This window comes from Caenorhabditis briggsae, assembly GCF_000004555.2.
Source record: "Caenorhabditis briggsae complete genome, chrII, whole genome shotgun sequence".
NCBI lineage: Eukaryota > Metazoa > Nematoda > Chromadorea > Rhabditida > Rhabditidae > Caenorhabditis > Caenorhabditis briggsae.
The window spans coordinates 2,755,553-2,771,204 of NC_013486.2; the positions used below are offsets into that span (position 1 = coordinate 2,755,553).

The window sequence follows — 15,652 nt, forward strand, 5'->3', positions numbered from 1 at the left end:
CATATTTAGTGTTTAGGTCAAATGTCCCCTCTGCCCTTTTTTGCATAATATAAGCATATGGTGATTGTGCTTACTGGAGGAGCAACAGCAGACGGACACCGGAAGAAGCACCGTATCGGATTGCGTCATACCGTATAAACGTAAACTGTCAAGTGTATACATATGGTGGCCTAGGAAGGAAGCTAGGTCAGATATTGGAAAAATTAGATCATGAGCGAATATTTCGACTTTGAATCGAGTTACACAAATTTGTATTCGGTGGCCTAGAAATCCGGATTTCTAGGTCATCAATCTCAAAGCGGTGTAAATTTGCTTAAATTAGATGAATTCGAGTTTCGAAACTAGCGTCGGGAAGCTCTAAACTAGCTCTTTCAGATGATGGCCTAGAAATCCTGGAAAATCGGGATTCTAGGCCATCATTCTAAAGAGCTAGGCCAGAGCTTTTGATTGAAGGTTTTTGAAATCACAATGGTTCATTTTGAAGCGAGTAATGCTGATTTTTAGCAATGACCTAGAAAATCGAATTTCTGAGTTTCTAGGCCACCATTTTCAAAATCCCATATCTCGACTCAAAATGATTAGAATCCGGTCAAAATTAGACAGATGGATTCAGAATTTTCAACGTCTTCAGAATCCCTTGTTCTTCAAAAAGTCCACATCATTTTCATCGTCGGAAGTCCCTTCTTCTAGATTATTGCGCAACGGCACGCAATTGGAACAATGCGAGTGGACACTTCTCCTTCAAAAAGTGTAGAAGACGTCTTCTACTAGAAGACGTTGCGTGTGTAGGCACGTCTTCTAAAGATGATAAACATCTTGTATGAGTACATATACACAACTTTCAGGACGCCAGAGAGGCTCATAATCCCCAGGAAAAATGGCAATTTCCCTACTTTATGTATTTCGACCTTCGTGTTCACAATTCAGAAGAAGTTGCGAGATTCACATCTTTTCCTCTCTGCGTCTTCTCTCTTTCAACGATCTCTCTTCAACGAACAATACCGAGTGACCTCTATCTCTCTCAAGAAAAAAAAAATCATGTTGTCCGACAAGAAGAGATTAGTAGTCGTTGTCGGACACCTCTTCCTTCTGAAGTGGTGTCGGCAGCCCAACGTCTTCAAGCTCTCTTCTGAATCCCTTCGTGAGAAACAAGTCCCACTCCTCAAGAGGAGAGTAGTTTGCCGCACGGATTAGCATAAGACAATGTGTGCCTTCGCATTTCTCGCGCACACCACAGCCATTTTCCATGAGCTTCTTCGCTCCCTTTGTTTGCTCAGAATTCCTGGGAAACTTTTTGGAGGAGCCAATAGAGAATGAGAAGTTCGTCTTCGGATTGATTTATGTCCTCTAATTTGTCATCAAGGTTTAGGTTTCCTCGAGAATAAGAGAGAGAGAAGTGATCAAATTTGATGGGTTGGAAGTTGAGTAAAACCGCAAAGAATTCGTAAAATGACTACTAGGCTGGCCCATTTCATAAATCAAAAGTGATGGCGGGTGATTAGCTTGGAAATTCCGCTTTTTTCTTGAAGTTCGGAAATCTTTTCTTTAGATTTGAATTTCAAAATTTCAAAGGTCCATATCTTGGCTCAAAATCAGGGAATTTCTTGGAGATTTCGAAAATTCGCAAAATCTGAAAAATTTCAAAATTTCTAGTCACCATCTCTCGGCTAAAAATCATCACCTCGAGGTCAAACTTATACAGATTCATAGGGAATTTTCTGGAGATGCTGGAAATCCTAAAAATTCCAAAGGTTTAAAATATAAAAATGATCAGATCTCCTCTCAAAATCCCCCAATAATTTTCAAAGCGTATAGCTGATCGATGGGAAATTTTCTGGAGACTCAGAATTTCAAAAAATCTGAAAAATTCCGGAAATCCCAGTGACCATATCTCGGCTTAAAAGCATCAGCTCTACGTCGAAGTTATACAGATGGATAGGGAACTTTCTGGAGATTCTCAAAGGCTTAAAATTTTTGAAAATCCCAAAAATCCCAGTGACCATATCTTGGCTCAAAATCCAATGATCCTGGCTAGAATTATACAGATCAATAGAGAATTTTCTGGAGATCCTAGAAGACTTGAAATGGAAAATTCTAAAAATTCCAGGGACCGTATCTTGGCTCAAAATGACCCGATTACTGTTAAAGCTACACAGATCGAAAGGGAATTTTCTAGAGAATTGAAAAATTCTAAAAATCTGAAAATCCCAAGTTTTCAAAGGACCATATCTCGGCTCAAAATCCCAGGATCCAAATCAAACTTATAGCAATCGATAGAGAGTTTCCTAGACATTTTCTTCTTATCCCAAAAGCCCCAGTTCTTGACCCCGTCTATTCCTTCCCTTCCCAATTTCTAAAGTACACCAAATCATCAAAGGAAAACCAGTTTCCTTGTCTTGATTCTACAATTCTTCCAGGAGGGTGTTTCAATACATATGCTTCTCTTCTTACACGCCACATAATCATAATAATAATAATAAGAATGTCTTCTGTATGTGTACTTTTTCAACCCTAACGGAACGAGTTTTCTCCTCCAGGTGTGTCTTCTTTGTATGCATTGTCTTTCTTTCGAAAAACGGAATAACGATACAGTGACTTTGCAGGTGCATCAGAAGCCAACTTGGCCACCTGCTAGACCGGCTCCATTGATACATATCCATTGCCAACCAACTGACAGGAGGGACCTCCATTATTCACAACACATTTGTCACTTTCTGAGTGAGGGGGTCAGTGTCAACTGTGTAGCACAACACCACAACAACAACAATAATAATAGAGAGACCCACTCTCCGTTCGTCGAAGCGAATTTGCATTTCAAATTGGTCATATCTCACACCTGTTGTGTCTGGTGCCCATCCAGTTAACACGCATGGATTGTGCTCACTATATTGGCTAATTAAGTGCTCCTGCCACTTTACTGAGCCGGAATTTTCGGGGACATGTCTAAATTACAGGCTAAGGACAACGGGAAAGGCGTCAAATGACTATGGGTCATTATCACCTAGGAGCCGCCGCACGAAGGTCAGATCCGTTAATGGTATTATTCAAATGAGAGATGGAGAGGTGACGACAAGTTTTCACATGTTGCAATTTACCGCTTCATTTGGTAAAGGAGGAGGAATAACGGTATTTTCCTTTTACCCCCTTCTCACTATTCAAACAAACCTCCCAGTCTCATTGAGGAAGGAAGGAAGTGAGAAGAGGGTGGTGATGGTGTCATTCAACAAGGGTCTAGGAAAGTTTGGAGAAAAATCGGAAAAATTTGAGCTCAAAATGGTCAGGATACGGTCAAAAATGTATCAATCGATTCGGAATATTCTGGAGAATCGAAAATTCCAGAATTCCAGAAAATTGCAAATCTTCAAACTGGCTTAAATCAGCCAAAAATCCTCAGATCGGCATGAAAAATATACTGATCGATAAGGAATTTTCTGGAGAATCGAATAAATTTCAAAAAATTTAAAAATTGGCTCAAATTGGCTCAAAGTGGTCAGAATATGGTCAAAAAATATACCAATCGATAGGGAATTCTTTGAAAAATCGAAATATTTCCGAAAATTCAATTTTTCGAAAAATGCAAAATTTTTAAATTTGGAATTCTCAGAAAATCGCAAATTCCACAAAATTAGAAATTTTTGAAAATTCCAGAATTTCAGAATAATCGACTGCTCGAAAAGCTCCCAATTCCAAAACTTTTCATTTTTTCCCCCAATTTCAAAATACCCCATGACGTTCCCTATATGATCTCCCATCTCATCCCTCCAACAATCTAATTTGAGCCCACCAAAATATGTATATGTGTGTGTGCAACATATGCTCTATTCCGACTTCTAAATGACTCCCCCACTATGTTCTTCTTCTTAATCGACTTTAGCTCTCTCTCTTTCTATGTATCCCCCACCAATATCAACCTCAGATATTCTGAAGAGATGGGAGATATTCTGAAGTGAAAAGCGACTACTAATTGAATGTAAAGGAAGATGAACATTCGGGGAGGGGGCAGGAAAAGCCGAAGAATTTAATTCGAGAAATGTTTAATAGGATTATTTTTAGTAGTCTTTATTGGGATGGTGGCCACAAGTTGTTCGTAAACACGGCTGGCCTAGAAAAAGCCCGAGGCCAGGGGACCCCTTTTTTTGAATTCTATGGTAATCCCTAGGACCTCTATTCCATTAAAGACCCTGTCCTAATAGGCACCCAGTGTCTGTCACATTCCGTTAATGTCAACTAATAACTGTATTCTTCTTCACACAAAGCCCCCTTTCAAAGGAACGGACCACTCCGGGGTCGTATTTCCCGGAACGTCCCCCCCCCTCCCTAGACCCCTAAATTGAGGCCCAAAACTTTTTTGTGTACACATCCGACCCTCATCAGATGGTGTGTGTATGCACAAAAAGCTCTTCCAACACAAAAATTTCAAATTCCCATGGGTCACTCTCTATGCAAAAACGAAGCGACATACATACAACACAACTTGTTTCTTTTTCGGCCGACCCCATCTCTTTTTTCCAAGTCTCATCTCTTTTCAATTTCACGAAACCAATTCAAGTGTACTCTAGAAGATTGGAAGAAGACGAAGACGAAGGCGATGAAGGCGTCGACAACGGAAGTATTCAGAAGACTTACCACATCATCTCGATCGTGTTTCAGCGCTAGAGAGTCCCATCGGGTGGCTGGCGTGGCTTTGGATAGGTCGAAGAGCACTTCTGAAATGAAATTGGTGTTACAAATGAGGCAAAATGAGCCAAAAATGCTGAGTTTTGGGGTCAAAAAAATGCCTGAATCTAGATCGATTTTTGCGCCAAAATAGGCTTGAATCTAGGGCAATTTTTGGCTTTAAAATAGGTCTAAGCCAAGCTCGATTTTTGGCGCGAAAAATCGGCCAAAATGTAGGCCGACTTTGGAACCAAAATTGGCTTAATTTCAGGCCGATTTTATGCGCCAAAAAAGACCTAAATCTAGGTCGATTATCGACACCAAAATAGGCTTGAATCTAGACCGATTTTTAACTCAAAAATAGGCTTCAATTTAGGTCGATTTTTGACACCAAAATAGGCTTAATTTTAGGCTGATTTCGGCCTCAAAAATAGGCCGATTTTTGGCGCTGAAATGACTTAAAATTACACCCGATTTTCGGCGCAAAAAATAGACCAAAATTTAGGCCGATTTTTTTGCGCTGAAAATGAGCCTGAATAAGCCTAAATTTAGCTTGATTTTTGACGCCAAAATGTCCCAAAATTTAACCCGATTTTTCGCGCTAAAATAGGCATAAATCTAGGCATACTTTTGGCACCGAAAAAGCCTGAATTTCGCCCAATTTTCGGTCTCAAAAATAGGCCTAAATTCCTCTCGATTTTGGTGCCAAAATCTCCCCAAACTTATTTTTAGCTTCATCTCTCCCCATACTCTTGACCTTCTTCACAGCCGAAAAAACAAAAAAAAACTCTCTGGCTCCCACTGTTCTCGCATTTCAATAAGGGTCTGTGTGTGTATTTATGCCGTATTTCTTCATACAGGATATGCTGATGTCTCAAACAAACATATCCTCCTGGCCTTACGGATAGTGCGCAGCGCCCCCCGAAGGCCATAGGGTCGCCAGCCGGCGGCAATACAAAAACTACTCGAGATGTGTTCTCGGGGAGGAAATGAATAGGGGATAGTGACCACTTGACACTATATTTCTTCCCTCTCATTGATTCTCAATTCCTTGGAATCATTTAGCAGAAGAATCGCACAATTAAAAAACTCCAGATAATTATGTTGTTTGCTCTCGTGCTGGCTCCCCGAAAATCCGCTTAATTCTCACTCTTCGTGACAATTTATCAGGTATTTCGCGAACCACATTTTTTATTCATTCGCTCCTCCATCACCTAATTCGCAGAGTACACACACCACTTAGCGTGTGTGGCTGGACCACGACGAATTCAATAGGTTATGCACTTTTTTTATTTCGAAAAATCCCCTCTAATCGCCGGAAAGAGGCACGCGGGGTTTCGGAAAATAACGCGTGTTTCCCGTGATTTATTATGTTAGAAGTGGTTGGAAGTGACTAACGTCGCCGCCGACGATGGGGTGGCTCGATAAGGATCTGAGCGCCAGGCGCCGCCGGTTTTCAGATTTCTATCTCTCTCTCTCTCTCTCTACAGTAGACCCTCTAAACTTTTGACCCAAAAGTTTTCCTGTCAATCAGAGTGGTAATCCGAGTAGCTTGCGAATGGCGTGCCACTCAAAAACCTCTAGCGGACCCATCACTACCACACCTTTTCTCTTCCTACATAAACAAATTGGTTTCGGTCGGGCGGGCGGCCGAAGGTCCGGGGCCGGAAGAGATGGCTCTCAAATGACACCGCAGGGTCTTCTTCTCTTCTATGAGATGTGTCAATTATTCACTAGTGATTCTTTTGTCATCGCAAAATTTTCGGTTTCTTGTTCCTCATTGGCTAGCCAAATCTCAAGTTTGAATTCGGAGACAAAAGGGTCCCGATCGTCGAAATTTCAATGATTGAACACTCATTTATCTTTTGTGCACCCCTCTCTCGAGAAGTGTCGGAGGGGGAGAAGAAAGGTGCGATTCTTGTCAGCTCGCTGCTCGCAAAAGATGAAGGTATGGAAACAGTTGTTCCCCTCCGAGAGGACATATCCAATATCTTCTTATTATCACACCTTTCGCGCCTCCGGAACAAAACGTGAAAGTGGCTCGAAACTAGTTTAGGTCGATACGCCTATGAAATTGTGCGAAAAGCTGGAATTACAGACTCAGATTCAAAACTAGAGAAATGCCGAAAACACCAATGGAAGTCTGAGATACTGGGCTTCAAAATGTTACCAAAAAAGGCCAAAAATCGATTAATTGGGATATTTAGAAAGATGAAATTTTGGGCTTTCTATTGGTACCCAAATAGTCGAGAAGTAAGAAAAACGGATTTTGTTGTATCTCGCTCAATTTTGATGCTAGAACTATGCCGATTACACCGATGGAATGGTGAGATTCTAAGCTTCAAAATGGCCCTGAAAATGCTGGGTTTTCTGGCTTTTGGATTTGTCAAAAATCGATGAAATTGGGATATTCAGAACGATGAAAATTTGGGCTTTCTATTGGTACTTAAATCGTCGAGAAGAGAGAAATACGAATTTTGCTGTATCTCGCTCAATTTTGATGCTAGGAGAATGCCGATTACCTCAAGTAAAAGCTGAGATTTCGAGCTTCAAAACGACATCAAAAATTCTCAATAATCGATAAAATTGGGATGATTAGAAAGCTGAAAATTCGAGCTTTTTAATGGAAACAAAATCACATGGATTTTCCCAAAAACTAACATAGGTTCTTAGCTCCCCAGTTACCTCAATAAAATCGGTTTTTTCTACGGTTACAAAATCTAGTAGGTCATAATTAAGCTCCCATTTCGTCCCCCTCTATAAACCATAAAGGCGCCAAAATCGTTGGCGCCACCAAGTCACATCATCTGGTGCTGTTTCGCCTCCCTCCTGCTGTCTTCATCATAGTAATTGAAGCCAATAAATAAAACGCAATTTGAACCATTCCTACCCCGCTACACAGATGATAGAGAGAATGAAACTACCTAATACAGTAGGCAAAACAGCTACCGGTTTTTTTGAACGCCAAGGACATACTAGTAGAGCTTGGCTTCGTGTTTTCCTCCTTTCTTCTTAACTATGGGTTAGGTGTGTAGGTACAATAGGATGGAGGAGAGTAACCAAGTGTTAATCTATTCACACACATACACGACACACTGTCTTGTTTCGGTCTCCGGGCGGTTCTTATACAGTGCACAGTGGAGAGCAGTATGAATTAATGAAAATTTTCCTTACCTTGATGTGAATTCACAAATTCAATAACGAATAATTGTAGCAGAAATATCGAGTAGAACGGATTCAGAATCCGCGAATTGTATAAACGCATTTTTGTTCGAAAAATGGGTTTTTTTCTGAGCAGTGAGTAGAGGGGGTATTAGTGCGTTTGATGCATTTGACAGGGGTTTAGAATGGAGAATGAGAATGGGTTCGCTTTCGATCTGAAAAAATTGAAATTTGAAAAAAAAAACTGAAATTTGATGAACAGCGGCGGAGAAAAAACGGGAAGATCGAAGAAAAAAGGAAAAAATTAAGGGAATTTCAGAGGAAAATGGCTAAGAAATTGCGAAAAATGAGAAAAATCGATTTGAAAAAACTGGGAAATTGGCTGAAATTGTGTTGATGAAAACAACACAATGTTCGTTAGAATCAAAAGAATATCAATAAAATAATGGATAAATTCGTTAAAATCGCCGAAAAATTTATTAAATTCGTCGAAAAATTGATGAAAATAGTTGAAAAACTCAAAAAAATCTTTCTTTTCAAAGAGATTACTGTAAGCGAATGAGTTATTACTGTAATCGTCGCGAAACCCGAAAATGCTGAATTTCAACGAAAAAAAAAGAGTAAAATACGATAAAAATAACTGAAAATGCTGAAATTTAGCTTAAAAAGTCGGAAAAGTTTTGTTAATCTTCGAAATTCGACAAAAATGACAAAAATCACTAAACAAACAAAACAACCGATTTTTTCGCCGAGAAAAAGTTTTTACTGTAATCGTTGCGGGACCCGAAAAATTTGAAAAACTCGGCAAAAAAAAACGTTAAAGGAGGCCAGACATGAAAATTTTCAAAAGTCTAGTTTTTTGATATATGACACCGTACAGTCAGAAAATAAAAAAATCCGGAAAAAAAAAGAGTAAAGGCAGAGAAAAAATGCCAAAAAAAATTACAAAAATGGAATTTTTAAAATCCGGAAAAAAATGGGAAAAAATTTCTGAAAGAATATGACTTCAAAAATATCCCGAAATTCCAAAATGTAAAATTTTCAAAAAAGAGGAATAGAGTGCAAAAGGAAAGCTCTCATCATCAATTCATGCTCACTACACAAGTCCTCCGGTCAGAACCGGACAGCCCAGAAACCATGGGCAAGAGAGAAAAGAGAGATAGGGAGGGTCGGAAAAAGGGGGCGGGGTGGTCTCTGTCTCCACAGAGAGAGGGGAGTCTAAGGAGAAGAAAAGAAGCTCCGCCCACTTTCGGAGAAGAAGAAGAAGGAAAACATATGCCCCGAACTGTTCAATTGAATCCACTTAGAAGGTATTAAATCCAGAAGAAGTCACTTTTAGAAGGGATGATTTGATTATTAGGCATTGCGGAACATTCGAACTGTCCATTTAGCGGAGAAGGGGGAGGAAGAATCGTGTTTGGAAACTTTTTTGAATTATGAATGCAAATAAAGGGAATCAGAAAGCCCACAGGATTCTAATAGCCCTGACAATCTTTAAAATCTCAAAAATCCTGAAAATCCTTAAGTATTTAAAAAATCCTAAAAATACCAAAATCTCAAATCGTCTAAACATCTTAAAAAGTAAAAAATCCCAAAAAGTCAAATAATTCCAAGAATCTTTGAAAGCCTAGAAGTCCTTAAAACCTTAGAATTAAAAAAATTTTAAATCCTAGAAATCCCAAATACCAAGAATCTCAGAATCTTAGAATCTCGCAATCTCAGAATCTCAGAATCTCAGAATCTCAGAATCTCAGAACCTCAGAATCTCAGATTCTCAGAATCTCAGAATCTGAGAATCTGAGAATCTCTGAATCTCAGATTCTCAGAATTGCAAATTCTCAGAATCTCAGAATCTCAGAATCTTGGAATCTAAGAATCTCAGAATCTCAGAATCTCAGAATCTCAGAATCCCAGAAACTCAGAATCTCAGAATTTCAAAATCTCAGAATCTCAGAATCCCAGAATCTCAGAATCTCAGAATTCCAGAATCTCAGAATCCCAGAATCTCAGAATCTCAGAATTTCAGAATCTCAGAATCTCAGAATCTCAGAATTTCAAAATCTCAGAATTTCAGAATCCCGGAATCTCGGAATCTCAGAATCTCGGTATCTCAGAATCCTATAAGCCGAGCTGCGCTGTCGGTCTTTTTACTATTAGATTCAGATCTGTCCACCTCTACCGTAGCCGAACCCCATGATTCTCCACAGAGCAAACTTGCCGAAGACGACTGATACATCCTTATCTTCTAAAGACCTCAAAAAACATTCCTACCTCCCACCGAGTCCCCTAACTATGCCTACATCCTATATCTCCAAAAAATCTCTCTACCAGAATCACGAGTCTCAATCTTAGAGCAACAACATTCCCACCTCATTTGGTGGTCCCTGTTATCTCATCTACCAAATTCCAAAAACACGAATGGGTTACGCCAACACTTGATTTATAGTGATAACCGCGACGGTGGTGGGGATAACAACAGATTTACGATCACCTCCCACTGAGAAGAAGAAGAAGACGGGTCGTAATTTTCCTCTCCTGATGAATTCGGAGGAGGTGAACGATCCGAGAAGACCTACAAGTGTGCCCAAAAGTTACGTAATTCCGAGGGGGTGATTCGATTGATTTGCGATCGACTTACTAGGAGAAGGGTACTAGTTATATGATGACCGTACTCATATGGTGTCATTAGAAGAACAAACTTGGACATATTGGGACAAATTGAGACCTTGATTTTTTGAATTTTAAAATTTCAGGTTTTGGGGGTCTGGAAAATGGGAAAGGTCTGAGAATCAGAATATCCAAAATTCAAACATTCCGAGAGAATTCGAAATTCCAAAAAAAAACCTCAAAAACCTGAAAATCCTGAAAAAATTTCAAAAGTACTGAAATTAAGATTTAAAAAAATCGAAATCTCCAAAATTAAGATTTATATATATTTTTTTGGATTTTGGGAGTTCTAGAATTTTTAAGATTTTTCAGATTCTTGAATTTTTGAGTTCTTTAAACTTCAGGGTTTCTTTAAATTGCGATTCATGGGATTTTTTGGTTTTTAAAAATTCTGAAATCGAAAAAAAGGTCGATCGCAAAATACCCCATAACTGGCTTGAAATTCAAAATTTCCAGCCAGATCAAAATGAAAAATGTAGAAATCAAGAAGCTCTATAAAATGATGTTAAATTTAAACTGAAAATTCAAAAATTGATCTACCGTAAACACTCTAATAGAATTTCCCCCAATCCGTTAACTTTGAGCCCATATATCTCGGTCCCTGTAAAAGATATCAAAAAGTAAACAACTGATAAAATGTTTATCATAATATCACCAACATTTTTTTAGTTGACTACTTTTTGATATCTTTTATAGGAATCGAGATAAATCAGCTCAAAGTTTATAGTTAAGGAAGGGAAGCATTCTTCAGTGTATCAGCCTGTAGAATTAGTTTGAAGACAGTTTTCCTAGTCTTCTAGTGCTGGCCAAAAAAACCCAATTTGCAAAAAATTCCCGGCCAACAAAAACAACAAAACTTGTACACTTGAAAACACACAAACTGTTTTTTTCTAGTGTTCGAGACCATTGCTATCGAGTGTGTGAAAACCTATACAACAAAAAAGTGACCAGTTCCACGTATCTACCATATATACATATGAATAAGGGGGGGGGGGGGGGATGCATGACCATCCAACAACCACTATATATGATTATATTATATCATCAGCCAAAAATGTTATGTTGATAAGTTTGTGTGCTTTACGGGACGACGGGAAAAGGGCTTTTGAAGTTGGGGGTCCGACGATTTTTATGGTCGGGAATGTTCTATAATTTATTACCCATATAGGTTCCTTTTGATCAAATAGAGAACGTATTTAACAGTTTGATTAGAGAGACTAATTAGAGACCCTATTAAACATCTCGGAAGAAGAATGGAAATGATTTTTTCGAGGGCTGGAGATTCCTGGATTTCTAAAGTTGATGAAAGGTTGATGAAGATTCTTCTAAAAAAAAAGGAGGATTGAAATTTCTAGAAACAAAGTGAATGTCTAATGAAACACAAACAAAAGAATCGAATCGAAGGAAAACGAGAAAAAGAAGAAGACTCTTTTTTTTCCAATAGAGTAGGTAGAATGAATGAGAGGGGTGGGTTAAGACAACAGGTTCTCCGGGAAGTCTAGAGACTTATCGTCACCTGAGTGCTAAATGCTAATAACCGTATCTTTACGGGAGGGAAGAAGTCATTAATAATCAGTTGAAGGGTTTTTTTTTAATTTTTGAAGAATCACTTTGAACTCAAATCAGGTCACTTTTGGAGTCCAGAAAGGTAGAGGCATCCTGGAAGTTTCATTTTCAGAAGTTAAAGATTTTAAAGCTCCGAAATTTTAGAATTCCAGTAAATTCGTATATTTTTGAATTGCAGGAAAACCAAAAGATTAGAAGTTTCAGAAAATCAAAATCTGTAATAGAAGGGCTCTCTAACTTTTCACTTTGAGACGGTTTATCTCCGTTCCTGTTAATGATATCAAAAAGTTGTCAACTGATAATTTGTTTATCATACAATCAGAAGTGTTTTATCAGTTTAAATTAAAAGGGGCAATTACGGCTTTTACGGTATAAGAAGTTTAAAAATTCCAAAAAGTTCCAATTTTATATAAAATTCCAGAAAATAAAAAAAATCAAAAATTTTAAAAATTCTGAGACTCAAAAAAATTTTCGGAAAACTGAGAAAATTCAGAATGTTCGAAAATTCGAAAAATCTGAAATTTAAAATTTTTTGGAAATTCTGAGAGCCAGAAAATTTTTGAACTGTTTTTAATAAGCAGGATTTTAAAAATTAGTTAAATTTTATTTTGTGCTATAGAGCTTTACTTTTAAAACCAGTCAGAAATGTTGGTTTTGAAGCGAGTTATGAGTGAAATCATGAAGCTTAACTTTGACCCAATTTATCTCGATTTCTATGAAAGATAGCGAAAATTTGTTAACTGATGAAATGTTTATCATAATCTCACCAACATTTTATCAGTTGGCAAACATTTGATATCTCTTCTAGGAACTGAGATAATTGAGCTTGAAGTCTAAGTCAGCTTACTCTTGCGACGGCTTAGCTCAGCTGCTAGCAACGCGGATGATAAATCGGTTCAAAACTAAAGAACCATTTTTAACATCAAAAACTAGATGAAACTATAAAAAAGTTCATAAATCCTACGCTCCTCACCTATCAAGGTGATAGCCGAGAGGGTGTAAATTCTGACAAGTATGAGGTCAAAAATGTTCAAAATAATGACATGTTCGCACCCAATTTTCATGGACACTGAGAAGAGACCACGGTCCAAGGGTGTGCTAATTGCTCTTCGTTCCCATGGGACCGTCTATGTTCTTGGAAGAGAAGAAAAGACACCGATACTGTTGTTTGGTTAGTGGTGTAGGTGAGATGGGTAGATTAGGAAAAGGGTTTCTTCTGAAGAAATGATGATGGAGAAGGTGGGAATCGAGAGAAGACTAATTGCTAGAGCGGCCTAGAGACTCTTAGGCCACTTGGAAGATCCTAGACCACCTTGAACTTACGAGATAATTTGAAAGTTTCATATGCATTTTTAGAAGCTTCTGGACCGTTTGAAAGCTCCTTGGCCACTAAATTCTTGTAAAAAAACAACAAATTTAGCAAGAAATAATGATGTTTTCGAAGGGAAGCATTCTTAGCTTCTCATTGTTTCCAACAAGAGACTCTTTCTCCCCAGTAGTAGGCCTTGTTCTTTCCGGATACAAGCGGATATCATGAATTTATTGTTCTCTTCTTCTTCTTCTTCTTTTTGTTATTGTTGTCCCTCTCTCTCACAGAGAAAAAGAGAAAAAGAGAAAATAATAGGAGTCGGCTGCTCTTTTTGACCCCCCCCCCCCCCTATCCCACTTTTTGTTTAGATGCCTCGAGTATTGCCTAATCAAACAGAGAGAACACAAAACGAATCGGTTTTCCATGAAAAGGGGAGAAGACCCCCTTTGGGGAAGACGTCTGGGAACGGTAATTAGAAGGATTTTTGTTTTGCGAAGGGTTCGGACTTTAAAACTTCAAAACCTCTTTAAAATCTTTGTAAAAACCATTTTTGGGATTTTTAGAGTTTTCTAGAATTTTCGGGTTTTGGAAATTTTTGGATTTCCATGATTTTCCGTAGTTTCGAGACATTAGGGATTTTCGATAGTTTTAGGTTTTTTTGGGATTTTTATGATTTCAGGATTTTCGGTTTTTTTTGGGATCGTTAGAAATTTTAGGGCTTCAGAATTTTCAAAATTTCTGCGATTTTCAGAATTTAAGGGTTTTTGGGGTTTTTTCGAATTCTACTGTTTTTGAGACTTCATGGATTTTCAGGATTTTTTTTAGATTTTTGGAATTTCAAAGTTTCCAGGATACCCAGATTTTTGGGTTTTAAAGTTTCTGGGATTTTTGAAGTTTTTGGGCCTTTTGTGATTTCGGCATTTCTAGAATTTTTGGTATTTTTGGGATTATTAGATTTATAGGATAATTGAGAATGTTGGGATTTTTTCCAAGGTTTTCAAACTTTTTGGAATTAAAAATATTTTTTTTAATTTTTAGGGGTTTTCAGAATTTGATCTTTCTACTATTTTTAAGATTTTCAGAGTATTTTGGATTTTTGTGATTTTCCGAATTTTTTGGATTTTTAAGATTTTTGGGACTTTCTGGGTTTTCGGGATTTTTAAGATTTTTCGAAATATTCAGTTCTAGAAGTTTCAAGAGAAGGACATTTTCGGATTTTTTCGAATTTTCGAACTTTCACTTGAAAAGTCCAAATTTTCCAATATGTATTTTTGAAAAATTCAAGAACCACAAAATCCTTCGAAATTTTTGAATAGTCAACTTTTTGGATTTTTAGAGTTTTATGGATTGGTTTTCTAGAGAGGATTTTCGAAATTCTGAAATTGTTTATTTTTCAAATGAAAACTCGAAAAATGAGAGAGTGTGAGGAATTGAGAGACTCAGTGCTTCAAATGGGGTAAAGCAGTTTTTTTTTGCCTCCGCAAAAGACCAAAACAGAACTGAAAGTTTCCGGTTCATTCAAGAAGGATTTTCTTTGACAGAATTTCGAAATTTTCCCGTTCTTTTCCTTGCACCAATTTTCGAATTAGGTCAGGTTCAACTTGAAAAGGAAAACCAAAACTGAATTCAATGTCTTCCTTTCATTTTGGATTAGAATGATGACCTAGGACTACAAATTTTAGGAAAGTTAAGTCCTCTGGAAAAATGCCCCAATTCCTGAAAATGCACCAAATTCCCTGGAGACCGATTCAATGATTACAACTACTACTGCTTCTGAATTCAGTGTTGAAATTGAAGAAAAATTGGTGGGAAGGGTGAAAGTTTCGAGAAAAAAAGTACAAACTTTTTCCCAAAATTCCCCAACAAAAGAACACGAAGAGAACCCGGGGAAATTGGCTTGTTAAAAAGTTGGATAAGCAGTAGGCGAAGACAAATTTTTATGGGTTATGGACTCTTTTTGAAGAGGAGGGGGCGGAAAAAAATGTAAGACAACTGGTGCTTCAGAATTGAGAAATTTTTGGAGTTGAAAAGGGGAAAAAAGTTTTCAAGTATCGCTTTCAAGAGGAAAAAGACACTGAAAATTACACCAAAAATATGAAGATAATTGCGAAAAAACAAATTGGAAAAAATGCCAAAATATCAACTTTGTAGTGAAAATTCCACAATTACGAAAAACCGGAAAAATTACATTTTCCAATGGCTCGGTTCATTTAGCCAGCAGAATCTAAGTTTTGGGTCACAAATCCAATTGTCTCATTTTTTCGGTCCAAAAAAGGTCCAAAAAATTGCCAG

At 37.8% G+C, this 15,652-nt stretch overlaps 4 protein-coding genes across 4 annotated transcripts in view; 3 read left to right on the top strand and 1 right to left on the bottom strand.

Moving 5' to 3' along the window:
* The window catches only part of Cbr-vab-1, a gene marked incomplete at both ends in the record, with an annotated part of 22,721 nt that extends 14,800 nt beyond the window's left edge, over nt 1-7,921 (bottom strand). Inside the window, 2 exons of the mRNA XM_002630023.1 lie at nt 4,627-4,706; nt 7,831-7,921. Coding sequence (XP_002630069.1) covers nt 4,627-4,706; nt 7,831-7,921 — 171 coding nt within the window. The remainder of the gene's footprint in view (nt 1-4,626; nt 4,707-7,830) is intronic.
* A 222-nt stretch (nt 7,922-8,143) lies between these two features.
* Nucleotides 8,144-8,215, top strand: CBG25479 (the record flags this gene model as incomplete). The annotated part of the gene is made up of 1 exon (XM_045241825.1): nt 8,144-8,215. The coding sequence occupies one exon, from the start codon at nt 8,144-8,146 to the stop codon at nt 8,213-8,215; it is 72 nt and encodes a 23-aa protein (XP_045099395.1).
* A 309-nt stretch (nt 8,216-8,524) lies between these two features.
* On the top strand, nt 8,525-9,125 carry CBG13446 (the record flags this gene model as incomplete). Its single annotated transcript, XM_045241826.1, has 2 exons — nt 8,525-8,576; nt 8,986-9,125. 2 exons carry the CDS (start codon nt 8,525-8,527, stop codon nt 9,123-9,125), a joined length of 192 nt encoding a protein of 63 aa, XP_045095139.1.
* Nucleotides 9,126-11,858: 2,733 nt separating this feature from the next.
* Nucleotides 11,859-12,272, top strand: CBG25480 (the record flags this gene model as incomplete). The annotated part of the gene is made up of 3 exons (XM_045241828.1): nt 11,859-11,981; nt 12,173-12,180; nt 12,242-12,272. The coding sequence occupies 3 exons, from the start codon at nt 11,859-11,861 to the stop codon at nt 12,270-12,272; spliced, it is 162 nt and encodes a 53-aa protein (XP_045099396.1).
* Nucleotides 12,273-15,652: the final 3,380 nt, after the last annotated feature.